The following is a 27486-nucleotide window of genomic DNA, read 5'->3' as shown; positions in this document are numbered from 1 at the left end:
GAGAGACCAGCAGCCCTCGGGGCAGGGAGATTGGGTGGGGGGTTCTGGAGTCCCTGTCTCCAGAAAATGGCTAGAGAGGGGTGTGTACTCGAGAGGGCCGGCCCCTTGGCCCTGAGGACTCCTGCCCCTCTGCCTCTGTCTTCTGTAAAATGCAGAGGAACTGGGACTCCAGCCCCTATGACATGCGGGCGCTGCCTAAGGCTCTTCACATGCTCCGCTACCTTGGAGGTGGGTCCTATTGTGATCATCAACTTCCAGATGGGGAAACTGAGGATTCAGGGCTCAGACATGGCCTGAGGTCCCAGCACCAGAAGAGATGGAGGCTAGACTGAACTCGCCTCGCCTCCCTTGGCCCTGCACTCAGCCAGCTCCTGGGCCTGCGAGGCCCAGGACAGGGAGGGAAGCTGAGAAGAACAGCAGAGGGCAGACCTGAGGGAGGGGGCAAGTGAGAAAGGGCTGGGGGAGAGGGAGGTGTCACAGAGCAGGGTGATGACAGGGGGCCGTGAAGCACCATTTCAAAGTGCAACTCCAGGGTGCTTAATGACTAATTACTAGATATGTGGGTGAGTAGGTGGGTGGGTAGATAGATGGATAAATGGGTGGGTGGGCAGATGGATCAATGGATGGGTGGGTGTATGGAAGCATGGGTGAGTGGGTAAGTGGATGGCTGGCTGGATGGATAGACGGATGGGTAGGTGGCAGATGGCTGGCTGGATGGGTGGGCAGGATGAATGGGTGGGTGGATGGATGGTTGGGGAGATAGATGGATGGTGGGTGGGTGGATGATGGGTAGATGGATGGATGGATGGATGGGTAGATGGATAGATGGATGGATGGATGGATGGGTAGATGGATAGATGGACGGGTGGATGGGTAGATGGTTGGATGGATGGATGGACGGGTGGATGGGTAGATGGGTAGATGGATGGATGGACGGGTGGATGGGTAGATGGGTAGATGGATGGATGGACGGGTGGATGGGTAGATGGGTAGATGGATGGATGGACGGGTGGGTGGATGGATGGGTGGATGAATAGATAGGTGGGTGGACAGTTAGGGTGGTGGATGGGTGGGTGGATGAATGAATCCCACACACTGCACACCAGGGCTCTGACGTGGTTCTCTAGAATGGAGTGCTGATAGGATGCTGAAGCCCTGGATGGGGCAGAGGTAAGGACCGGCTCACAGAGCAAGGTATGTTGAATCAGGAGGGGAACAGGCAAAGACTAGCCTTGGTTACAGGTAACCAAGCTGACTGGCTGCCTTAAAGAAAGGTTAAAGACAGACACTGGGCACCTGGAGGCACCCATAGAGGGCCAGGAGTGTGGGTCGGGCACAGAGGCCACCCGCAGGAAGCCAAGAACATGGGCAGTGCGGCCCTAAAGTCACCCCCAGGTACGCTCTGCCTGTGCCCCTCCCTGGGTCCCAGGAGAGGGTGCTGGTATGAGGCTGCCCACCCCTGGCCAGGACCTGTGCTCCTGGAAGGTGGGCCAGGATGTCACGAAGCAGACAAGAGCTGTCCCCTCAAAGCAGTGGTAGCTCTCAGGAAGGGACAGGTGGCTGGTGACAAACGAGCAACCACACACTGTGCCCGCGCAAGTCAGAGACTCAGGGTTGGGGAGGACTGGTCAGAGGGCATCAAGAAGCCCAAGACATCTCACGAGTCCTCTCTGATATCCTGGGGGGGTCCGGGCAAGAGATACAATGTGGGAACCCCAAGTGGTGGCTGGTGGGCTTTCAGGGGACCATCCTGTTCCACATTCTTCTCGAGCATTTCTGTGAGGACCCTCAGGCCTCTGAATTCCACCAGAAGGTGAGACGGGCGTGGGCGGGCTAACTCATTCATTTCACTAATTTAGATGACAGATTCCAGGCTGCACACATCTTGACAGGGCAGGCCAAAGCCAGCAAAGTGACATTTCATAGCTATGGAAGTACAACCCTGTGTTTAGTTAAAAACAAAAAGCCAAACAAAACACACAACGAACCCCACGGGCAGGTGGAGTAGAGGTGAGGCCCAGCAGCAGGAGTTTGAAAAAAGCCTCGGACCCTGACCTGACTGCAGGCTGAGCTGCAGCCATCCTGTGCCCACCGCCCTGCAGGGTGCCCCATGGGCAGGGCCATCCACCAGGGCAGGGCATCCTGGACACTGGGTGAAGACAGCGAGGACTCCTGGGAGTTTTAGCTTGAGAAGCTGGGGAGTAATGGTGGGTGGGGGGCGGGCAGAGATGAAAGGCTGGCAAGTGGGAAAATGCCTCGGAGTTGCTCCAGAGGAGAGGAGCAAGCAAGGCTGTCTCTCCCTGGATGCCCTGGGAAGGAGCCTTCCCCTGTTGCAGTGTGGGGCCCCGGGAAGCCGCTGGTCCCTTATCTCCAGGCTGCACCTGCCTCTGGGAGAACTGAGGGGGCAGACATCCCTCTGGCTCTTGGGGGGGACTCTCAGGGGGCTGGGGAGCGAAACCCAGTCCCTGCTCCCAGGAACCCCTGTACCCATCTGAGTTCATGCCACTTCCCAAAAGCCCAGGTGTGTCCCCTGCAGGGTCCACCAGGGCATGGTGAGTGCACCCCGAGGACCGGCCATGGGCGACTCTATCATGCAGGCTTCGTCTGCCCACTGTCGGGCAGGCTTGGGGAAGGGGCTGCTCCCACACCTGCCGCATCAGGACGCCCCTAAGAAAGCCCACCTGCCACAGACAAGTGAAGCGCCAGGGACTCGGGGTGGCTCAGGAGGGCTCAGACGCCAGCCCATGGAAGGGATTCCAGCCACCCATCCAGCCTCATTCTGAGGGTCGTCCCTCCATTCATCCCCACCTCCCCCCCATTGCTCCAGCACCCATCCTGCCTTCCCATCCAGAATGCCTCAGCAAACCCCAGCCCCAATGCACCTGTCCTCCTCCAAGGCCACTGCCCACCCCCCTGCCCCCAGCCCACTTCCCCAGGGCCTCCTTTAGCGCAGGTAGGATGTTTCTTTCTTTCCTGGGAAGCGTTTGGGCTGCCCTGTCCTCTCACTCCTCTCTGACTCATGTGCACGTCCTCCCTGGCCCCCTGCCACAATGTACATCAATATTTGTCAAATGAACAAACAAGGGAACGAGACGGCGACTCCCAGCTTTATCAGCGGACATTCTGCCTGGGAGCGAAGCTAGGGTGCCTTGGACTGTCCCAGGGTCAGGAAGCACGGTAGGCCCCCTCCTGTTCTGGAAGGGTTTGTTTTAGGGCAAACGAAGACAAATGTGCATCTCAGTTGGGGTTCCCGGCTGCATGCAATAGAAACCCACTTGGGCTGACGTGAGGGCTGGGGGAATCTGTTACAGGGACGCTGGGTGGCTCCCAAGGCCCCAGAGGGTCAAGGAAGCAGGGGCTGCCCAATCGTCCAGCAGAGCCAGACGCTGCCTCCTCTGGTGGGGGTCCCCAACGGGGGGAGTGCTGGTGCTGGGGGACAGAAGGAGTGCCACCGGCCCTTCCACCTGGCCAGACTGAGCTCTGAGGAGGAAGGCCGCAGTCCACAATTCCTCCTGTTACGGTGTCCCTCCCTGGTGTATTCGGGTCAGTCTCTTCCTACTGTCCTCTGGGCTACAGAAAGCAGCCACCTGCCCCCACTCTGCTGGCTTGGGCCCTCAGCGGCCAACTTGCCCTGCAGCATCAGTGATCACACTAGGGCACGGCCAGCTCTAGCTCCCACTGTCTGTACAAGCCCTGGCCTGGGCGGGCTGCAGGGCTTGCCCCTGGGCTGGCTCTGGGCTGCATCTCTCACCTCTCTCTGAGCCCCTTCTGCCTCCCAAAGGCGGGACCTGTGAGGCCAGGCCCCACTGACCCCCTGTTCCACGGGGACACAGCCCCCCACTGCCCTTTCTTTCCTGCCCTGGGGGAGCCCGGAGCCACGGCCGCTCTCTCTGCCGGTTCCTACAGCTGGGACGAGGCCGGCCAAGCTGTTCGGGCAGAACTGCAAACCAGCTTCATTTTTCAGGTACAGGAGAACCACACTGACCTTTTCCGTAAACGAGCCTGATGTGGTCTCTCTCACTGGAAAGAGAGGCAACTTTACAGTTTCAAAACTAAATGAAGTTGCCCAAAGTTTTAACACCAGCTGTTTGGGGCCAAACGGGTTCCATTTCGGTGTTGACTGCAAATTCACTCACTCACAGCTGTGTCGTTCAGAGGCCGTGCGCGGAGGCCGCGGGCAGACGGCACTCCCTCCTCGGCGTGTCAGGACAGGACCCTGCCTGGCCCTGGGCAGCATTTAGGAACTCCGTGTTCCTTCGGGGGGGTGGGGGTACTCAGAGAAACGGCCCCCGTTCTCCACAGCAGGAAAACACCGCTGAAATGAGGACATGTGGCAGCCACACGAAGGCAGAAAGGATCCCTCAGGCAAAGTGACGGGGACCAGACAGACCGCGCAGCTGAGCTCCCCAGGGGGACTCCCGGGCTCTGCCATCGGGGCCGCAGGGCAGCTGCCTTGAGACCCTTGGCATTGGGGTTTTCTAACTAAGTAGAGATGAGGGGCCTGGAGAGATGAGGGGCCCGGAGTGCGACCCTGAGGGTCTCATTTTACACCACCCTAGCTCTGCGCCTGCCCATCCTGCTGCTTCTTTCATGTTTGCAGAGAGAACCGTGGAGCCCGAGTGGTCCTCCCGGAGCTGCGGTGGGGGCGGCTGGGGTGATGGGTGTGGGATGAGCCGGGGAAAGGAGGGAGCTGGGGGCTAAAATTGGAGCCCCCCTGCGGTGCTGTGAGCTGGGGCAGGGGCAGCCCGAGAGCCTCCAGGGACCCCACAGCAGAGGAGGCCTCGGGGGCTTGGGTGGGCCTCTTCACCTTTCAGCTGCAGTTTATTGATCTGAGAAATGGGAACCTCCCGCGCCAGGTGGGCCAACAGGACTGGTTTCCAGCGGATGCATGCCCAGAAGTGATCCCACCTCAAAACGAGCAGCCCATCCCAGCAGGGCTTCCAATGCCAGCCACTCTTAGCAACTCACCGCACACTCGGGGCCTGGACCCCGGGGGCCGGCAGGGGCGATGGGGAGGGATGGGAGAGGCAGCAGGAGGGTGGTGACAGAGGGCTCAGGACACTTCTGGAGGCGATGGGTACATATGCTCACCGAGTCCACATGGGTGGACGTGTCAGAATCTTTCAAACTGTACACTTGAAATATATTCAGTTATTCCATGTCAATTTTATCTCAATAAAGCTGTTTAAAAATAATAAGTGGGGTAAGACAGCCCTGATGGCCTACTGGTTAAAGTTTGGTGCACTCCGTTTCAGCAGCCCGGGTTTGGTTCCTGGGCGTGGAACCACACCACTTGCGTATCAGTAACCCTGGTGTGTCAGCAGCTCATATAGAAGAACCAGAAGGACTTACAACTAAGATATACGACTATGTCCTGGGGCTTGAGGGAGGGGAAAAAAAAGAGGAAGATTGACAACAGATGTTAGCTCAGGGCCACTCTTTCCCAGCAAAAAAAAAAAAAAAAAAAGTGGGAAGGAAACATCAAGAGTGGGTTATCTCTGAGGGGTGTGATTATGGATAATCTATTTTCTGCCTTCTGCTCTTCTACAGTTTTCATAGGGTAAAAAAAGGCCCATATAATTTATAAAATATTATCTCTGTATTCCTTCCAGATCTCCCAATTTTTCCCACCGGAAAAATCCCTGCTCTGCAGGTTCTTGCTGCAGCTGTGAATCATCTGCTCAGCCAGCCGGAGCCAGCAGAGTAAAAACCACCCACTTCCAGGACTCCCTCGGTTACAGCCACTGGGGAGCCAAATCCCCAAGAAGCTACATGCTGGGCCTGTCACGGAGTGCCCCAGAGAATGACGGAAACAGAACTTGGTTTGAACATGTTGCCCTCAGTCCTCCTCAGCCTATTCTGAAAAAAGAAAACAAGACCCAAAACAACGACAAGCTGAAAAAACAAACACTGTGTGTGTCCAAGTAGAAACTCCTACTCAACCCTCAAGGCCCAATGAACCATCACCTCCTCTGCCCTGCACAGCACACAGCTCTCTCTGACTGTGGGTGTCGTGCTACATTGTAACTACAGGGAGGAACCCTTCATGTGGCAGACCCTGGGATCTCTGAGCCTGTGCTTTGTCCATACGCAGCGCCTGCTTTCAGCACCCGCTCCCACCACCCTCAAGTCTGGTTCTCCTGAACCGGGCCCTTGGGTCACCACTCCATCCTCGGCAGGCTGGAGGGCCCTGTGCCAGTCTCTGCGCGGCTGCTGTGGTCTGTTCCGGCATCCTGCACGTGGCTCCCTGGGTGGCTCCCTGGGCGTCTCCCGCTGCCGCGCTTCCCTCTGGCTCACACTTAATCATCTAGTGTGAAAGCCCCTTGGCTGCCCCGGAGCTTTTCCCTCTCTCTGTCTCTGTTCCATCTAAAGCCCCCTCTCTTCAGGAGGCCAGCTGGTCCCGCCCACCCCCAAGAAGCTCTCCATTGCTGGCAAGAGGAATTCCCACCCACCGCCACCTTGGGGCAGCCAGTCAAGGGCTGGGAGAGAACCAGAAAGTCCTCCCGGCCCGTGGGTCCTTTCGCGTCCCAAACAGCAGCTTGCACCAGCGCAGCCTTCACCAAGCAGATTCTGATCCTCCCGGTCAGCCTGCAGTTCCAGCCTACTGTCCCCTCGCTGTGACTCAGAGATGCTGCTCCCCTCCTCCCTGCCCCTCCTTGAAGTGCCTGCTCTGTGCTGGATGGGGGGACCTGGTCATGTGCCCCCGAATCCGTGAGAAAATGAGATGCAAAATCAGGTAAAAAGCTAAGTGATGCAGAATAACATCCAAAGGTGGAAAGCGGAGTCAGGCAACTGTGAGGCTATGAAAAGCCACAGTATCACCCCCGACAAAGCTAAACTCCACCTGAAGAGCAACGATGGCACCTCACACCCACCACGACGGCTACCCTCAGAAAACCAGAGACAATGTTGGGGAGGAAGTGGGGAAACTGGAACTCTCGTGCACTGTTGGTGGGGACATAAGACAGTGCAGCTGCCGTGGAAAACAGTATGGCAGGTCCTCAAAATATTAAACAGAATTACCATACGTTCCCGCAATTCCTCTGCTGGGTGCATATCGAAAAAATTGAGGAGCCAGCCCTGTGGACGAGTGGTTGAGTTCACACACTCCGCTTCAGCGGCCCAGGGTTTCACTGGTTTGGATCCTGGGTGTGGTCATGGCACCGCTCATTAGGCCATGCTGAGGCAGCGTCCCACATGCCACAACCAGAGGGACCTACAACTAGAATATACAACTATGTACTGGGGGGCTTTGAGGAGAAGAAGAAAAAAAAAGAAGTTTGACAACAGATGTTAGCACAGGTGCCAATCTTAGGGAAAAAAAAATTGAAAGCAGGATCTCAAAGAGATATTTGTTACACACACATTCATAGCAGCATCGTTCACAGTAGCCAAAAGGTGGAAACAACCCAGGTGTCCATCAACAGAGGAATGGATAAACAAAATGTGGGATATCCATACAAGGGAATATTATTCAGCTTTAAAAAAGAGGGCAATCCTGTCACATGCCACAACACGGATGAACCTTGAGGACATTAAGCGAAATAAGGCAGTCACAAAAAGACAAATACTATATAATTCCACTTATATGTATCCAGAGGAGTCCAAATCACAGAGACAGGATGTAGAATGGCGGGGGCTGCGGGCTCGGGGAGGGGGAATGATGAGTTCGTGTTTAATGGGTAGAGTTTCGGTTTGGGACAATGAGAAAGTTCTGGAGATGGATGGTGCTGATGGTTGTACAGCAATGTGAACGTACTTAATGCCACAGAACTGTGTATTTAAAATAGTCAAGATGGTAAATTTTATGTTCTGTGTATTTTGCCACAATTAAAAATAAAAAAGCAATGGCTGGGACAAAGAAGGTTGGGCTACAAGAACTCACTGTGTGGATGTGACGGGCAGGGATTACATGTGTGGATTCCCTATTGTCGCTCCCGGCACAGAGACGACAGGAACTCCACCACAGAGAACCGACGGGTTCACAGAAGCAGAGTGGGGTTTTCACACAGGGCTCACAGCTCCTGACAGAGCTGGAGACTAAAATCAATGAGGCTACGGAGGACCCAGCAGCTTAATTTAATGTGACATCTAGAATCGACACACAAAAACTCCACACTCTTCTCACGGGTTTATGGGCCATTTACAAAAGGAAAATTTGGCAAGACCGAGAAGGAAGCCTTAACACACACTCAGTTGTGGTGATTCCTGACCTGCTCTGTGACCACGGCATAGAAAAGTAGCCGTGAGTGTTGGACATGAAACCAAGAAGCCTGAGCCTTTGGGATTTTTTTAAAACTTGCTTCCAGATAACTCATGTGTTAAAGAAGAAATAAAAACCACACACCCAGAAAATCTAGGAAATATCAACGGTGGTCACGAGGCAGAAAAAACTCAGGAGATGCGGCCAGGCTGCCAAGCAGAGGATTGACTGGGCAGGCTTCATTCCTCAACAAGAAAGAACAAAAACAAATGGATTAGGCTTTCAAGGAGAAAGAACTGGTTCTTTGATTGGAGAGGAGATGTGGGGGGAGACTAACCACAGAAATAAACTACTGTCCAGTCCTGATCAAGAAATAACATGAAAATACGAACTCACCAGAGAAAGGGCAGATGCCCAGAGATACAGAGAGGATTAGAAAAATAAGATAATTATCTATAGAATTATACGTTGGGTAAAATGGACAAGTTCACAGCAAGATATGGAACAACATCATTGCTATAAGAAATGCAAAACCCAAGGTGACTGACAGCCATGAAAGACACTGGAAAGGTCCTCAGTTCTCTCCAGTGCCCCAGAGGGCCCCCACTGGATGGTTCTGCAGAAAACGAAGACCCTGCAGCTCTTGGAGGAACTGATCACTCGCACCATCCCAACTGTCTTGGCCCAGACAGAAAGAAAGTTCACACACCTCTTTTGGGAAGAAAAATGCCCAATGCTGCTAATAAAACCCACCAAAGGAAGTGCAGAACAATCTTGCTTAGGAATAAAGGAGTGAAACGCAAAATAAACAGCAGTCAGCAGACTCCTGGGTCTCCGTGGGCGCCTAGGGAGCCTCCATTCGTGGCAGGAACGCAGCAAGACTCACAGACCTCCTCTCTACTGAGTCACCAGCCACCAGCACCCACGGCCTGCCAGCCACGGAGGGGATGCACAACTCACAACTCGCACATGCGCCCACGGCCCGCCAGCCACGGAGGGGATGCACAACTCACAACTCGCACATACTGCCACAGGTGACACCAAATGAGTCTCCCTTAACATCATAAAAACTTCTTTTACACATGGCAAGAAGACTCACTCTCTCTCTCCCACCCCCAGCAAAAATAAAGTAGACCATTATCTTACACCAGACGCAAAAATTAATTCAAAATGGATTAAATACTTGAAGGTAAGACCTGAAACCATAAAACTTCTAGAAGAAAACATAGGCAATACGCTCTTCAACATCGGTCTTAGCAGCATCTTTTCAAATACCAAGTCTGACCAGGCAAGGGAAACAATAGAAAAAATAAACAAATGGGACTACATCAAACTAAAAAGCTTCTACACAGCAAAGGAAACAATCAACAAAACAAAAAGACAACCTAACAATTGGGAGAAGATATTTGCAAACCATATATCAGCTAAGGGGTTAATATCTAAAATATATAAAGAACTCATACATCTCAACAACAAAAAAACTAACAACCCAATTAAAAAATGGGCAAAAGATCTGAACAGCCATTTCTCCAAAGAAGATATACAGATGGCCAATAGACACATGAAAAGATGGTCAGGTTAAGTTTGCACGCTCCGCTTCGGTGGCCGGGGATTTCCCCAGTTTAGATCCTGGGTGCGGACATGGCACCGCTCATCAAGCCATGCTGAGGCGGCGTCCCACATGCCACAACTAGAAGAACCCACAACTAAAATATACAACTACCTACTGGGGGGACTGGGGGAGAAAAAGCAGAAAAAAAAAGATTGGCAACGGTTGTTAGCTCAGGTGCCAATCTAAAAAAAAAAAAAAGATGGTCAACATCACTAATTACTAGGGAAATGCAAATCAAAACTACAATGAGATATCACTTCACTCCAGTCAGAATGGCTATAATTAACAAGACAGGAAATAACAAGTGTTGGAGAGGATGTAGAGAGAAGGGAACCCTCGTACACTGCTGGTGGGAGTGCGAACTGGTCCAGCCACTATGAAGACAGTATGGAGATTCCTCAAAAAATTAAGAATAGAACTACCATTTGATCCAGGTATTTCACTGCTGGGTATTTATCCAAAGAACTTGAAAACATGAATGCTTAAAGATACACGCACATAGATCGCAGCATTATTCACAACAGCCAAGTCTTGGAAGCATCCTAGGTGCCCATGAAGGGACGAATGGATAAAGGAGACGTGGTACATATGCACAACGGAATACTACTCGGCCATAAGAAATGATGAAATCCGGCCATTTGCGACAACATGGATAGATCTTGAGGGTATTATGCTAAGTGAAATAAGTCAGAGGGAGAAAGCCAAATATCATATGATCTTACTCATAAGTAGAAGATAAAAACAACGACAACAACAAGCAAACACACTGACACAGAGATTAGACTAGTGTTACCAGAGGGTTCCAGAGGGGAAGTGGGGAGGGAAGAGGGCACATGTGTATGGTGATGCATTGTAATTAATCTTTGGGTGGTGAACATGATGTCATCTACATAGGAATCGAAATGTAATGAGGTGCATCTGAAATTTATATAGTATTATAAACCAGTGTTACCTGAATTAAAAAAAACAAGAACTTAAAAAGCTTCTTGCCCCCAGGAGCAGGCCTGAAGGCTTAAGGCATAGCTGCCCTCAGCTGGGAGCCAAGGGAGGCGGCTGCTGCCACTTCCCTGCTCAGCAGAGTCCCCTCCAACCTGGCTGAAACAGGGAACAAAATGAGGAGTCCAAACTGGGAGGCGGTGGGAAGACGCCCCTTCCTTACAGATGGTCTAACATCGACCTGAAAAAGCCACAGGGGAGAAGGGGAACAAAGCAAGAAGCAAGCACTGCTGGAGCCCGAGTACCGGAGACAGCGCATCCCAACACACACGAAAAAGGAGCCTCCTTACATTCCAGCAACGACGGGGCAGAAGATAAATGCGGGAAGTATCCTATTCATAGCAGCAGCCCCAAACCCCCGAGATTCCTAGAAACTGAACAAGGACTCTGCAGGGGGAATGGAACCCCCGCGGGAGGGGTGGAGGGACAGACTGCTCTTTCTTGGACAGGTGCTCTTGCTATTAATCCTCCCTGGTCAATCAATAAATCAGCGCAATTACCATGCAAATCCCAGTAGATATTTAGTGAGAAAATCAGGACACATTCCAGATGAATCAAAGATCTGCCTGTTTAAAACCAGGGCACGGCGGAGGAACCCCCAAGGGCACGCTCTCTGGCGGACCTCTTGGCATCCCTTCTCAGGGATGCGTTCTCCAGGATGCGTTCACTGCCGCCTCTTCCACGCATGACCCCACTCATCTGCCTTCCCTCCTCACCACCCCACGAATGCTACCACTGTCAGAGTGCCCAGTGGCACCCAGCGGCCACGTCTCCGTCACTGTCTCTCTGGGGCCTTGGCCTCCCCTCCCAGCCTCTGTGGAGAGCCTGCGCCCCATCTCTATCCACGGCCATCCCTTCCATCCGAGGATCTCACACTGTCCCGACACTGACATCACCCCAAACGTCCCTCCCAGCTATACCTCTCCTCTGTGCCCCGGACTTGATTGGACACCTGCCTACCTGCCTTTGTCCCTGAGTGTCCAAGGGGACATCTAACCCAGTGTGGCTGCTGTGGATGGGCCTGCCAGATTTAGCAAACAGAATACAGGACGCCCTGTTAAATTTGAGTGTCAAACAATTTTTTTTAGTATAAGTATGTCACAAATATGGCATGGGACATGTTTACGCTAAAACAATTTGTCGTTTACCTAAAATTTGAAGTGTTTTATCTGGAAGCTGTGGAGCGCCGGCTCCCGGGACACGGCTCCGCCAGGGGCCTGGCTGGGCTTGCCTCCTCCTGCCCCCTTGAGTCCTTCATCTCCACCCCTGGAACTCTCTGGAGTCTCTGCACTCCCTCCGTCTCACTCCTCTGCCCTCACCCACACCCCCATCTCTCACCTGCTCTCCTGCCTCCACTCCATGCCTCCAGCCCCGCTCTGTGCAGGAGCCCAGGGCTCTTTCAGACCAGACATTCCATCTCATGGCCCCGTTTAACATCCTCCAGGGTCCCCCTTTGCCTTTGAAATGAAATCTGACGTGCTTACCTTGGCCCAGAGGATCGGGTCCCCCTCCAGCACAAGCCTTGGCTCAAAGACTCCTTCCCCCCGATGCTTCAGTCACAAAGGTTTCCGGAAAGTTCCTTTGCCCAACTGTCCTTGTGCTCTTCCCAAACTCCTTGGGGCTCAGGACCAGGGCCGCCACCTCCAGCTCTACTCCCACGGCTCATTTCCTTCCGTGTAAATAGCACCTTTTCTATATGTCGTTTACATGGAACAGGGATCCCCAGCCTGGGCACCCCGGACATTTTGTGCTGGACCATTCTTTGTGTGGGGGGCTGTCCTGGGCAGCCTCCAGCAGTAGGCTGCCTAGCAGCATCCTTGGCTTCTAGACCCCCTCTTCCAGTCACGATGCTATATGACGCACCTGTGTCATGTGACAGGTAGAAGTTATCAGGCAAAGTTTAGTGCTTTTCCCAATGCTCCCTCATCTGTCCACCCACCCAGCTGGCAGCCATCTTTCCCCTCACAAATGGACCCACGGAATCTTCTAGAGGCAATAAGGCAAATGGTTGTTAGTGTCACCACTGCTGTTTGAGTGCCTATGCTTTCTAGACTTCTTCCCCCGTGATGTGGGGTTTTGCTGTGGGATACAAGGACTGCTTTTCTTCCAGTGGACAACCGGCCAGATTACGTGACAGTATGGCAAGCATTACGACCCCTTCATTTGCTCAGGTGCCCTCCCAGGTGAAGTCTGGCTCAGGAGAGTCCTTCCTGGTGAGCCTCTCAGGTGGGGTATGGAGCCCTGGGGAGTGTGGGTGGCTGCACCCCAGCCCCTATGAGTGAGCCGGCCCAGCTCACTCTGCTTCCCTGCCCCCTTGGTTTCCAGCAAATTCATTTAACTCAGGAGCTGTTGACAGGAGGCACCCAGAGGTGGGCTGACCTGTAGTCCAAGCATGACACATACAGGGGGGCAATGCCAATGTGGTGTGACGAGAGCTCTGAGGGGGACGTGCAGGGGGCACAGCAGAGGGTCACACTCCAGTGGTGGTGGTTGGGGGTGACCAGGGAAGGCTTCCTGGAGGCCCGGCAGTCAGCTGGGAGAGGGGGGAGGTGCTGGCCCGCGGGGCCTGTGGGACTGGAGGGCAGAGAGCAGAGGGCAGAGTGGACATGGGCCAGGTGGGAGGGGAGGCCGGCTGGGGTTTCTTGTCTCTGGTCCCACAGACTCCACCATGGGAACTCCTCGCGGGAGGGAGGTAGTGACTGAAGAGGAAAATAAAGGCGACACTGTGAGGCCTAATGAGGAACAAAGTAAGAAAGGCTCGGCTGTGATGCTCAGGCCCACGGGTCCCCAGACCCCCTGCCGAGTCTGGGCGGGTGCGTCTCCGTGGACCCTGCTCCTACAAAGCTGCTTAGAATCCATGTTTTAAACGATGATTGAAGTGATGGCTTTCAATGTCAAAGAAAATACTGAAATAAAAGTCTGAGGGAAAAAAAATCTTTTCCCCAGACAACAATAACTTCATTATGTTAACATAAATAAGGTCTTGTTGAGGTTGGGAGCCCTCCTATGGCCATGGTGTTGACACAACCCTCCTCAGTAAGAACAAACGAGTTCTCTAGAAACATCACCAGCCCCAAGGTCATCCTGTCCTGGAGGCAGGGAGGGCTGGTGACGAGGACATCCCTCTAGGGGCTCTGTGTGTGTTAGCGGGGAATGGGAGCCCAAGGGCGCCTCTGGTATGGTGGGCTGGGGACAGGGCAGAGGTGATGCATGGCCTTGTCTCTCCATTTGTCAAGAAGAACCTGAAGTGCAGAGGCAGGCGGCCCAGGGCCCAGAGGAGGTGCTCAAGCCACAGCAGCACCCATCTCCCCTTCCCAGAGCCTGCACGTCTTCTCAGCTGTAGCATCTCCTCCTTCCGGAGGCCTTCCCTCAGTCCCCAGTGGAACAAGAGGCTCTTGTGCAGGGTTCCCATGGCCCCCAGGTGTGCCCTTCTCAGAGCCCACTGAGCATCTGCCACCCATCAGGCACCGTCCTGCAAGGGACACACTCAGCTTAAACGTGATGGGTTCACAGGGTTGAAAAGTCCACCCCACTGGCTGGATCCAGGGGCAGGAAAGGTGTCAGGAGAACTCTGTCTGTCTGTCTGTGTTGTCATGGACAGACACTCCCCTCCCCTCGTGGCTCACAGGATGGGATCTGGCAGCCCAACGCTCAGCTCCAGCCCAGAGGAAAGAGTTTCCCCCCACAGCTCCAGAAGAAAAAGGATCGCTCAGCCTGCGTCCTGTGCCCTCCTGGGGACAGTCCTCGTGGGCAGGCCTGGGTCAGTGCCTCTGAGGGGAGAGCCCACCATGCCAGGTGGATCTCAGGAAAGATGGGCTCGCGGCCAAAGAAGGGGCCCTGGGAGCCAAACCCGTGGGGTTCTACTCTCGGAGGCTCTGTATTTTCACTGAAATTTATACCACAAGTGGCATCCACACTACATACTCTGCCAGAAGCCAGTTTTAGCTAAGTAGAAGCTGTGGGATTGGCTCATTCTGGGGGAAATAAAATCAGGAGGAACAAACTTTTTCCAATTAGCTATTTCTCTTAAGTAAGAATTCTACCTAAACCATTTCCTTGAAGTGTCATTCACCCCCACTTCCAATGTGGATATAAACGTTTCTCAACAGCCCTGACCTGGGACTGACGATATGTACACTGACCGGCACATACTGACGGAAGGGAGACAAAAATCCAGAAATTTCTCCCAGCAGCTAAATATACAGAGTAAACAAATACACTGAGTTGATTAGCAAATAAGACTCCTTCAGATCTGGACTCCAGGATTAGAACAGCCTCCAGATTTAAAAAAACATGACAATCTGAAGTGGTCACTTATATTGCATTTCCCGTGATGTCCCAGTCGGTTCCAAACCGTTACACTTGTATTTAAAGAAAGTTCTCTGTTTCAATAAATATAGCAGCCTTGCAAGAAAACCCCCAACCCCCCCAGCATGATGCCAGGGAAGGCGCGTGCTTCCCAGGACAGATGACAGGTGAGTTCATGCAAGTCAGCCTCGGCACTCCCGGGCGAAGGTGGGCTCATAAAAACAGGAGCTCACAAGGCAGTCATCGTAGAATAACCCCGGGTCTGCTGGAAACCTCCTTCTTTTCTGATTGATGACAAACTTTTCACGGCTATATACAAAACTTTTAAAAGGCATGTGGTCGCATCAGAGTCTTCTCTAGACAGAAGACCATACATGAAGCCTGGAGCAGAAAGAAATCATATGAATAGCGAGATTTTAATAACTGCATGCAGGTCGAATAAGAAAAAGAGCTTGATTGTAAAGCTGTTGCAGATGACTTCTTGAACCTATGGCCTAGCATACTTAAAAAAAGAAAACAAGGAAATTCCACATTGCCGTTTTGGGTAGCAAAATCTTCACCACCAGGGAGATCTGGCTAATGCTGCAACTTGGGAAGAAGAGGCTTTTTGCTCTGTAATTCTACTAATTACTGCTGGGCTCCAATGACATTAATTTACTGATAACTTCATAAAGTTGTGTTTATTTTTCCAAGATACAACACTAGCCAGACCACTCAGAATCATGCCAAGATTACAGGACTTCGGACTTCTAGTAGAGGATGTATTGCTTTCCTGGTAAATAAGGAAGGTCTTTATATATGATCGTGACATAGCGTTTTGCTTACACAAGCTTTAGAGGGTGCAGCTTCTAGATACCAGGAAAGAGCCTTTATTTGTTTATTTATGGTAAAAAAAAAAAATGACATAACCCAGCTCTCTGTCTTGCTAAGAGAGAAATGTTCATTTCTTAGGAAACCAAAACAGTAAGTTCCATGTCAAGCCAAAGGGATCTAAACACAAAAGAAGAGAATAATATCATAAGATCTTGCTTTTCACATAACTTCAGCCAAAACCCTTAAGTTTTCAGATTGTATTAGACTGAAGCAGATGCCAAGGGTTTATGCAGATCGACACTTGTTGGCGAGGTCTAGGAACAGGGAGACCTGGAACCACACAGCTCCTGTGCAGCCCTCAGTACCCCCCAACCCCCCAGCGGCTGGGCCATCTCCAGGACAAGCCACATTGCCCCAAGCTTCTCCAGCTACAAAAACCGTGCGATGGTCACCCCATCACCATCAGCGCCAGCACCGAGGGGGACCTGTGCAGCAGCTGCTTCTGACCAACATCACCTGTTCTGGGGAAAGGCCACAAGTACCAGTGATAGCTGGGGGTCCTCCCAGGACCACCCGATTATTCCACTTCAGTGCCCTAGTGTCTATTAAAAGGTAACTAAACACACAAAGTGAATCCAATAGCTAAAGCGGTCTAGAAATGCTTCCTAGCATTTTATGAAACGTTGTGGAAAGGGAAGTAAAAACAATTTCTTGCCAACTTTTGCTCAGTGTTGTGCACGTTCCTGTCACCATGCGGTTTCAGTTTTAGGGTTTTATGAAAACACTGTGGACAGGGAAGTGAAGACAAGTTTTTCCTAAACTTTGCTAAGTCTTGTGCTCATTCCTGTGACCACTGGGTTTAGGTTTATAATCTCTCTCAAAACCGAAAGCCGAGCATGCTCTGCCACCTCACCAGCAGGCCCTCTTTGAATTTTTATTAGCCAGAAGTGCCAAGTCAACAGGCAAACAAGAAAAGCTGTGAGAATGTCCCAGAGAAGGACGGCTGGCCTCATGTTTGCAAAGGACATCCTAGGGAAGATTTATTTGCAAATAAGCAACTGCTGTGACAAGGAGTCAGATTTTCAGTTTTAACTTATTTCTAGATAAATGGGCCGTGGTTCTGATTCCCAAATACTCAGTCTGCAAGGCGCCGGCTCCCACTCTTGGCCATCACAGCTCCGAGCTCCAGGACACAGAGGTACCGGGAGGGGGGAGCCGGCGCGTCCTATTTTCCCTCCTGAAAACAAGTGAGTTCCCGGGTGCGCGGGAGACAGTTGCTCCTTGCCTTTCAAAACTCCCTGGCCCCCGCGATGTCCCCGAAGCCGCCCCTTTCCCCGGTCGGGGGCGCAGCCCTGCGCGGACCCCCGCGCGCGCGCCCGTGTCCCCTGCGCCTCGGGGCCTCCCGCCCAGCCAGGGCTGCGGCGCCCGCCGCTCCGACGACCCCGCCAGCTGGTCGCGGGCCCCGCGCGGGACAGGCGCCCGTCTCCCCTCGGGACCGCCCGGCGGGGAGTCGGGACCCCGGCCCTACTCACCCAGGAGCAGCCAGAGGCCGCGCCGCGGGAGGCCGCGCAGGTCCTGGGCCATGGCGCGCGCTGCCGAGCCGAGTCCGCCCGCCGAGGACTGAGCCCGCTGCGGCGCCGGGGGCGGGAGCTGGGGAGGCGGCGGCCGGCCCCCTGCGGCGCCCGGGGGCGGAGGGGGGCGCTGGGACCGCGCGGGAGGGCCGGCGGCAGGGAACCGGGCGGCCAGCACCTGCGGGCCGGGTGGAAGCGGCCGACAGCGACCCGACCCTCCCGCAAGTGGCCCGGACGGCGCGGAGCGAGCGCGGGCCGGGAAGGGCTGCACCGAGGGCGGGCGGCGCGGCGGCTCCGGGCCCTGCCGGCAGGACGCACTCTCGGGCGCCCGCACAGGCGCTCCGCTCCTGCAACGTTAGCCGAACGGACGGACAGTTTCAACTAGGGATGATGTCCCAGACCAGGCGCCTCGGCCTCGACCCGAGCGCCAGCCCCGCCTCTCCCCAGGTTCTGGCCGCTCCCGCCTGGGGTGGGAAGCAGGGTCTGTTCTGCAAAAGACAAAGACCACCTTCTGCATCTAGCTCTCCCTCAAGGTGCGGCCACTGGGGATCCCGCGGGGACAAAACCAGCCGTGGCGCCGGGGAGACTCAGTAACGTAACGCAAAAAGGACCCACAGGTACAGTGAGAAACTGGAGTCAATGCCGAGGACCTGCAGGGTGGGGAACGGCTTGCCCGCAGGCAAAGGGGCAAGGCAGGCACGCACAGAAGTCCTAGGGGCCGGGGAAACAGGGCTCTCTGGGGGGACTGGGAGGTGCCCCTATGGACTGCTGCCAGGATGGGTGGTGAGAGGCAGGGAGGCTGGCAGGAGGTTGCGAGGGGCTCAGATATAGTTCTAACCCGAACTTACACAGAAAGAGGACAGCTTAGACCTGCCTTGGGAGGTGGTCACTCCGGAGCCTGCGTGAAGAACTGAGGGAGGAAAGGATGAGAAGCTTGGGTGTATTCGTTTAGAGAGCGATTAGACAAGGGCTCCCTGAGGGGACACACGAGCCCCGGGGCAGAGCAGGCTTCCCCAGGCACAGGTCTGACGGGGAGACAAAGTCGGGAGGCACGAGTCCAGGGCAGCTGAGCTGTCCTCAGCCCTCAAAGCCCTACTGGGGCTGGATTTCACCCTGCGGTGGTTCCTTCTTGTAACGTCCTATTCCAAGAAGAACACTGAGCAACTGCGTAAATTTGTGCTCAGGCCCATGAACCAACCACTGCCCTAGAGAGGGCGAAGAACCACTACCCTGAGTGCAATGGTCACATCTCCTTTGTGGCTGAAAAGGACACTGCATAGTGCGCAATCTGTGGTCAACCCGTATGGACTGAATGAACATTTCTCTCTGCCAAATGAAAGGCAAGAGAGCCACCTGCTGTCAGTGTGGCGAACAGGAGGCAGCTGACAGCCAGGGGGCCATCCATCTACCTTCTGAATGCAGGCTGGAAGGATGGCACAGCTCTCTGTTAGCTCCTCTTTCTGAACCTTAGGAAGACCCCGCCTTGGGCGGCCTGGCCTCACACTTTGTTCCTTTGACAGTCATTTGAGCGCCTCCTATGGGCAAGACTGTGCTAGGTAAACAGTGCAGGTCCTGCCCTCCAGCTCGTGAATCTAGTGGGGCAAACTCCAAAGATCTCAGTGACAACATGAATGCCAGACAAAGGAACCACACACGGCGGGTGTGGGACCCCTGCCTCAGCTGTGGTGGAAGCAGTCTTGAGGGCTGCATGGGAGAGGAGTGCTCGAGGGGACTGCGGGCCAGAGCTAAGGGCCAGTGGCCAGGGACCATGCCACGTGGGAATGGCACAGTTGGGGGGCTGAGTGAGGCCCCAGCCGAGCCCTGGGACAGGTCCGCTGGGAGTCCTGTATGAGGCAGTCACCAGTGAGGGAGAAGAGCGTGTCTCTCTGTGCTCTCAGACTCGCCCTCCACTCGCAGACCAAGCCACTCTTTCCACTCTAGGCTGGTGCACCTCTCTGCATCTTCGAGTTGGGCCCTGTGTTCATCACCTGAAGGACTTGGGACTCCTGTGTGTTCAGCCCCAGGCTCAGGAGGAGCCAGTGTTTGCACCATTTCCTCTTTGAAGCTCAACTGCAGCAGAGGCGAGGCTGCGGCAGGGGAAGCCCTTGCCATTCCTCCTTTCCATTTTCTCACACAGCCCCTAAGAGACACATGTACCTACTAAGACAAAGTGTATTTCTCAAGTTCATGTGCTTTGGAAGTTCACAATTTGGGGGGAATGCCAAAGTGGGGGGTATACACTGGGTTTTCCCTCCTGATGGTTTTCAGCCCTGCACCTTGGGTCTGGGAGAGAGGCCCAGTAATTACTATGGGTCTCCCTTCCGCAAAAGGTGGGAGAGTGGGGCAGATCCTCAACACTTGCCCCTACGGCTATGACACATATCTCGAGTGGACAACCTCACCCTGGCTAGATTCTGTCCGCTGTGTCTGTATTTCTAGCCAGCGATAGTAGCATGGAAGATCATTCCTCTCCCCAGACCCCTCCATCTAGATGGACATTAGGTTAAATGATGGATGAGGTGAGAAAATGGCAGATGCTTTACTGCACGCACAGCAGGGTTAAAGACACAATCTAGACAGGTCAACACTACTAAAAATTCAAACATAGGAAGACTTCTGCTTCCAGCCATGATGAAGTAACAGGACTGGATTTACCCTCCTCCCTTAAACTAAAAAACTGGACAAAACAGATGAAACAAGAGTTGTCACCCTGGACCACAGGCGGTGCAGGACAGGGAGCCCTGAGAGCAGGGAAGCAGGTGAGGTGAGCCTTCTGCCTGCAGCTTCCAGACCACAGCGTAGGTAGGGAACCAGAGGGCAGGGTCTCCCAGGGTCGAGGAGACAGAGCTGGGAGCCCAGAGCAGCCACAGCAGCCGGAGTTGGCAGGGCTGCAGAGCACTGGAGGAGGAGCTGCACAGAGAAGAGCTGCAGAGCGTCCCTGTGAGTCGCAGCACACTCACCAGGACACCAGCGGGGGCGGGGAGAAGAGCCACCAGAAAGGAGCAGGCTGGAGCAACCCCTAAGAGTTCACACAGGGCCAGGAATAGCTCCAGTTCCCACCACCTGTAGTGGAGAAACTTTGAGCTAAGCTGATGTCAGAGAGATCAGTAGAAGGGTGCTGCCTCTGGAGTTGGGAAAAGTTATGAAGGCTGCCCAACAAAGCGGAAAAGTGACAACTGACAAGATCAAATGATTTCCAAGTAACTACTACATCTCAGGACAAAAGACAACTAACACAACTTCAAGTGGCCTAATATATGTGTAATTGGAGTCCTGGCACACAGAAACATGTGAACGACTGTGTAAAAACTGTTCTATAACCTATAAAGAATATTATTAAACTCCAAGCATAGGAATCATGAAGAAAAAAAGACCAAGACACCTCATAATCAAATTGCTCAAAACCAGTAAGAAAGAGGAAATCTTAAAGGCTGCCAGAGAAAAAGATACATTATGTAGAGAGGAACAAAGATAAAGGTGACAGGAGTGTTCTCATGGAAACAACGCAAACCAGACAACGATGGAGCAACATCTTTAAGCACGGAAAGAAAAAACCAATCACATGTTCGGTAGACACTTTTTCAATAATTTGCTGATTCACAGGGGAAGATCTTGCTGGTGTCCTCACCACCAGGCTGGCAATTTAGAGGTTAAACTTGAGGCATGATGGCTGATGAATTAGAGGTTCCCAAGATACCATGTCTATAAGCAGTAGCAACTCGGGTCTGCAGTTTGTTTGCATAGGACAATTGTGGGATAAACACTGAACAGAAGCAGCAGTCCCTCAGGGGCACTCAGCTTCACGAGCTTCAGCTCAGTCCCCACGGGGCACTGCCATCCCAGCCCAAACACTCGGTACCTGGCAGTGGCTGAGGACAACAACAACCGGCTGCACATCTTCCTAGTTCCCAAAATGCCCTCTCCAAAGTCAAACAAAGACAAGAAGCAGAAAGTAAATTCTACATAAAACTATGCCGTCAGCATCACTTGGAGAATTTTATGACTGCAAATTAAGGGAGTCAAAGAGGAAAATCACCGGAGTCCAGCACGTGATCTCTCCCCTTCACCCCACCCGCAGCCAGCCCATCTGAGCGGTGAGCAAAGGAGGACTGGGAGAGACGGTGGGGCTGAAGACGGGGGCTGCGAGGCGGCCTAAGGGTGAGGTGGCACAGTACCAGAAGGGTTAAACCTTAACATCCTAGATATGGAAATAATTCTAAACCCTCCCAATGCTATGAAAATTAATGACAGTCGAGTCTATCCAGAGCTAGTGCACAACACCAGATGAGATGAGATGTCACACGTATGAACTGAAGACCCTCCCTGCTCTGTGAGACTCTGGCACAAGTGTCTAACACAACCACATGGAGGGGATCGAGGATAAAAGGCGTAACCTGCGTAAGTTTAGAAACTAATATTCCGACTGCACACTCTAAGGCTGAAGACGAGAAGAACCGGCCACCACTGCTGTCCTCTGGTTAGTAAATCCGTCTCTCTCCGGGGTATGGGTTACAATGCTGTGATGACCCTACGTGCACACGAGGATACAACAAACACATGGAGGTGTGTCTGAAGGCAGGGATTAACAGACACATATTTCCCAGCTCTGTCTGCTCCAGCTCCAACAACAATGAGCATATCTGCTGACCAGACCTTGGTTTCCAAATAGTACTTTCCAATAAAAGGAATCAGAGCTTGTTGGAGAAGTGCTTGATTCCAGGGCTGGGCAGGGAATCTACGAGATGAGGCTAAAATATCCTGTGGTGCCAGAAAATAAGTACTTGAAAAAGGATGGCAATTTTCAAAGATACAGAACCCAACCTGCACAAGCTCCTAATGGCTAACGCTGGAATAATGCAAGTGACAAAATAAGCAATGACAGTCTTGTTATTATAACTCACAGAACAAGATAAACATCAACGAGTCTATGCTGATATGAATAATTGAATACATAAACCAGGGGGAAGAGACAGCTTTTCCTAACAGGAAACTTCTAAGTAGTCATTGTAGAAGGAATGAAGAGATATACAAAATCATCATTAGAAAAACACCACAAGAAAAGCAGTTTCAGGCAAGATTTCTGATGGATGCTAAAACCAGTGAGCAAAAGTTTTAAGACAAACAGATACTGCATACTTATCCAAGATCTCCCTCAATTACAAGGGAAAAACAGTAAGTTTACATTACAGTGGTGAAACCCGGCAGAGGTCACGGTAACCAAGCGATGAAGGAGAACATCGCCTGTAAGGCATGTATGTGCCCCCCACACAGTGTACTGAGGGCACAGTGTACCGAGGGCACAGTGTACTGAGGGCACAGTGTACTGAGGACCCAGCACTTCTGTGGCGCTCATCCAAACCGCATATCGTCAACATAATCAGGAGAAAACAGCTGATACACTGAAATCAAAAGGTATTCTACAGAACAGCTAATCAGTACTCATCAAAAATGTCAAGGTCATGAAAGACAAGAAAATAGAAGCTGTCACAGACTGGAGAGGATGAAGAAAACAGTAACTAAATGCAGTGTGGGCACTGGACTGGATCCTAGAACACAAGAAGAACGCTGGGGGAAACTGGTGAAATCTGAGTAAGATCTGTGATTAGGAGGACTGCACCCATGTTAATTTCCTGGCTTTGATAATTTTACTATGGTTACGTAAATTGTTAACATTAGGGGAAGCTGAATGTAGAGCATATATCAACTCTCTATTTTTGCAACTTTTCTGCAAGTCTAAAATTCTTGCTAAATAAAAAACAGCTGTATACCAAATAATCTGAACACTGCCGCCCGTGTGCCTATTTCCCAGAAGTTCTTAGTGAACACTGTAACCACTCCTAATTATTCAGGATAGTGTGTATGTGCGTGTGTGTGTGTGTACCAGAGAATCAGAGAGAGAGGGAGAGAGAAGGCAGAAGCCTCTTGATCCGGCTATACCTGAAGTCATTTCTGCAGCTGTCAATTATGTAAGTTAATGTTCCCTTTTTTGTGCTTTGGCTAGTTTGAGTTGTGCTTCTATTGTTTGTAATCAAGTGTCCCTAACATACTAATTTCTGGCCTACTTCATCCTAAGGAATATTGAGGCAGTTATAGACATTCACAGAAGAGAAAAACAAATCAAAACAGTAGAATGAAAGTAGAACAGCAGGACACTCCAACAAGTCCGGGCGCAGTCACTGCACAGAGACGCATCCCTGCACACTGCCTGACGACAGCGCTGGCAGCAGCTGCGAACCCTGACTGAACGCTCCCAGCTCCCAACAAGTCCTCAGGTAAATGCTTTATTTTACCCCATGCTTACGAGGGCAGGTCCTCCTCTTATCTCCATTTCACACACCAGACAATGGAGGCCCAGGGAGGTGATGGAACCTGTCCACGGCTAAACAAGCCAGCAAAGTTGGAGCAGGAATCTGAACCCAGAGAAGCTGGCTTCAGAGCATGCCTTCTTAAACAGTGCACTATGAGAGATGAACCCCAAGCTCAGGGCTCGCTCCTGGCAGTTAAAGCAAAGTCGTTTACAGCAATCGATGCCCATTATATAAATAATAATGACATTCCCTGATCTGTCAGGAGAATATTACTATCAACCTTAACGATCATGATATTATTAAGATGTAAGTTCTATGCAAACACTGGTAGCTGAGGGTTTATATAACACTCATGGCTCGCGCAGAACTGTTTCTTCCCTAAGAGTCAGAATTCAGGCAAAGACATGCAAAACCTGTAAACAATCTTACATTGTTCCTGATACTTTTCTAGAGATAACAATTATAGCTTTGTAATTGCTGGTGTAACACATTACCACAAACTTGGTGGCTTAAGCAATACAAATTCATTACCTTATGCTTCTGGAAGGCAGGAGTCTGACACAGGTTCCACGAGGCTAAAATCAAGATGTTGGCGGGGCTGCATTCCTTCTGGTGGCACTAGGGGACAGTCTGTTTCCCTGCCTGTTCCAGCTTCCGGAGGCCACCTGCAGTCCTTAGCTTGGGCCCCTTCCTCCATCCTCAAGGCCAGCAGCAGCAGCAGGCGGAGTCCTCCCTGAAATGCCATTTCTCCGGTTCTCTCTTCTGCCCCCCAGATACTCCAGGATCATTGACTGACTCCAGCTCAGCGGATTTAGCAACCGTACTTGCTTCTGCAACCTTAATTCCCTTTGCCACGTGACCCACTCACAGGTTTGGGGCATGAGGACAGGACGGTTTGGAGGGCCATTATTCTGCCAATCCCAAGAGCTAACACTCATTAAACATTTTACTACGTGCCAGGAAGACACTTGATAATAAATATAATTATCAATAGTGAAAAAGCAGCAAAGTCAATCCATCCAAACACTGGTTGGATAACCATTTCTTTAAAAAGAAACTAACCTGTTGTGTTGAGCTTCTCAGTTATGCGTTCTCTCCTTTGACTAGAACTAACATGGGCACTGGCAGAGCCAATGGGAATTTTTAGTCTCACATTTTTTGTGACAGTCTCAGAGTTTTCACAACATTCTAGGTCTCTGGTTATTGCCAAACATAATCACCTGTATATCATAGTTGGTATAGCTAAAGTGCTCCTTAGTGTCTCAATAATACTGTATGAAAGAAAAATAATTTTGAGCAATAATGTATTATCTGAAACTTTGCTAGTTGAAGATATCTGGAAACTTGGAATAATTTGACTAGTACTTTAAGATTCTATAAGAATTTTATATAATTAACTAATGTCAAATTAGAGACTTTAGGGACTAAGATAAATACTGATTTTTCACTTGCAGTTCCAAAAGATTCATGAATTACTCCAGCTTGTATATTTACCTCGGGAAGCTTAATGACAGCAATGAATTTACTGGTCATGGCTGGAAGCCTTTTGATCTACAAGAGTTGCCTGATTTTTACCTTCAGTTTTTGGAGAGGACATCTTTATTTCAAAATAGTTGAAAGTTATCATTTCAAATGATCCTTTCTATATTTTCCCCAAGGAATGCAGTAATTTCGTCTCTATGTATTCTAAAAGCGAATTCTACTTCATCAAATCCTTTTAGAAACAAAGGACCAGAAGTATGGTTCTTATTGCTGCTAGCATGTTGAAAATAATGTCTAGTCCATGTTTTAACTTTATTCAGTGCTAACTCTGACTGTAGCCTTTTAATATAAATAACCACATGATTTAGCATATAGGAAAAAATCTCCCTAATTCTAGGATTCTACTAACTCAATGTATGGCCGAAACCAATGATTCTCAAGTTTCATTTAATAGAGTTCTTTTAAATTATTTTTTTACATTCTGGAACCCAATTCCTGGTAGACATTTGGGATGGATCTGGTAATAATTGGAGACAAATTAATATGTAAAATAAAACCAAAAAGCCTATAAAAGAGGAAAATTCTGAAATCCAGCAGTTTGATGTGCAGCCTCACCATCTGTGTAGATTCCACATAAACACTGGTAAGTTAAGTTACACTTGGAAAATGCCCTCAAACCTGCAGAAAGTATTAAATTTACAGTGGAACTATAGATTCTGCCTTTATTAAATATAAATACATCAAATATAAATGTTAAATGGGTAACTTTTAATCAAGTGATACCAACCAAATATTGAATGCTCTAAACATTTTAAACATTTGAAGAAGAAAACGCATATTTAAATGTTCATCTTACTATTAGTAAAACTGCAACTTTAAACAGTATGTTACTTTTAAAAAGTAAGAAATTAAAGAAATTTATATGTTAGCAGATAAGGCATAAAATTGGGCTTTGCAAATTGTTCCTATTTACATGCTAACCCAATATAACAGAACTTATTACAAAACAAACTTAAGCAATATGGTGACCACTTAAATTTCAGCACTTTACCAAAGCATGCATGGGTTCCCTGTTCCTAGTGAAAACAAGGAAAATACATCTAAATGTTCTATAACGAAATCAGAAAAATGCATTAAATGTATCACAGCAGTAATTTAACTATCTTGAAAACTTCAAAATATACACGTCGCAAAATGTTGTGCATCTATGGATTCAGTCTATCTGTTATCCTACGGTTCAATATAAGACTCTTAAAGACAACTGAAAACTGAAACTAAGACAAGAACTTCAAGTAAATTACATTTTTCATGTATGGAAATCATTTAATGAACTCTGAAACAATAAGAAACCTTCTTTTGGTCAGTATTTTTAAAAACTAATTTAACAAAGACTTTTTAAAGGGACATGGCCATTTATTCTGATCCAAAATACATAGCTTGAAGTCTCTAAGTCACAAGTTTGAAATAGAAAGTTTATAAACATTACAATTATCTTTTAATTTTATATAGAGAAGATCTTAATATTGTAGAAACAATAGTTGCTGGATTTTAAAGGAGGACTATAAGGTACAATATTATAAACAGCTAGATCCATTTATTGAGCCTAATTACATCATCGTGCTATTACCACAATTTTTTCCTAAGTGCTGTAGAACATTCTCTGTAGGAGGGAACACACGTTCTCCAAGGAAATTCTGTAGGTCAAGAAAAGAAGGGAGAAATCAACAGTAAAGAGTGGTGATTATGCTGAATCCAATATTACAGAAAGGTATACAGTTAGTTATCACTATACTCTACTACTAAACCAATCATTGACACTAAACTCATTTATCACAAATGAGTATCATATATACTCATTTACCATTGAATTCTGTCCCTCGACTAGGCCTAACACTAAACTCTATGACTAGATCAATAGCAGAAATAGGCCACAGGGATTATATATACAGAAAACTATTCAGATTCTATTTTAACAGAGAAAACTGGATTGTCATAGTGGTAAAAACGTGGCAGCGTCTTGAACAGAAAATCACTGAAGTGAGATGTTCGAGTGACTTCATTCACTATGAGGGACCTCGGCTAGTGTCACAAAGGCAGACTCACAAACACTGATTTACTAATGAATATCTATGACACGAAAATTATTATTTTTAAGACAAACGGGACCGTGGGAAATAAATCTGAAAAGGAAAT

General features: G+C 50.3%; 2 protein-coding genes and 2 long non-coding RNA genes across 6 annotated transcripts in view; 2 read left to right on the top strand and 2 right to left on the bottom strand.

Moving 5' to 3' along the window:
- The window catches only part of RAMP1 (receptor activity modifying protein 1), a 48816-nt gene extending 30924 nt beyond the window's left edge, over positions 1 to 17892 (bottom strand). The window contains exon 1 of the mRNA XM_023642692.2: positions 17465 to 17892. Within this exon, the coding sequence (XP_023498460.1) occupies positions 17465 to 17516 (52 nt within the window). The 5' untranslated portion in view covers positions 17517 to 17892. The remainder of the gene's footprint in view (positions 1 to 17464) is intronic.
- LOC111773872 (uncharacterized) overlaps positions 16911 to 27486 on the top strand; it is a 36122-nt gene continuing 25546 nt past the window's right edge. The window contains exons 1-2 of one of the 2 annotated variants that reach the window (XR_002808533.2): positions 23331 to 23469; positions 23577 to 23775. This is a non-coding gene — a long non-coding RNA (uncharacterized lncRNA). Of the gene's footprint in view, positions 17131 to 23330; positions 23470 to 23576; positions 23776 to 27486 lie in introns of those variants that run through there. The other variant, XR_011439577.1, reaches the window with a different exon arrangement.
- LOC138924598 (uncharacterized) lies at positions 17981 to 19686 on the top strand. The gene is made up of 2 exons (XR_011439578.1): positions 17981 to 18120; positions 19445 to 19686. It is a non-coding gene; the product is annotated as an uncharacterized lncRNA (long non-coding RNA).
- Positions 26002 to 27486, bottom strand: part of RBM44 (RNA binding motif protein 44) — a 36779-nt gene continuing 35294 nt past the window's right edge. For both annotated transcript variants that reach the window (XM_070269614.1, XM_070269615.1), the window contains exon 16: positions 26002 to 26987. The gene's annotated coding sequence lies outside the window, so the exon portion shown is untranslated. The remainder of the gene's footprint in view (positions 26988 to 27486) is intronic.

The sequence above is a fragment of the Equus caballus genome, chromosome 6 (genome assembly GCF_041296265.1).
Source record: "Equus caballus isolate H_3958 breed thoroughbred chromosome 6, TB-T2T, whole genome shotgun sequence".
Lineage (NCBI taxonomy): Eukaryota > Metazoa > Chordata > Mammalia > Perissodactyla > Equidae > Equus > Equus caballus.
The sequence above is the reverse complement of the archived record's forward strand: the minus strand, read 5'-3'. Positions and strand labels throughout refer to the sequence as shown.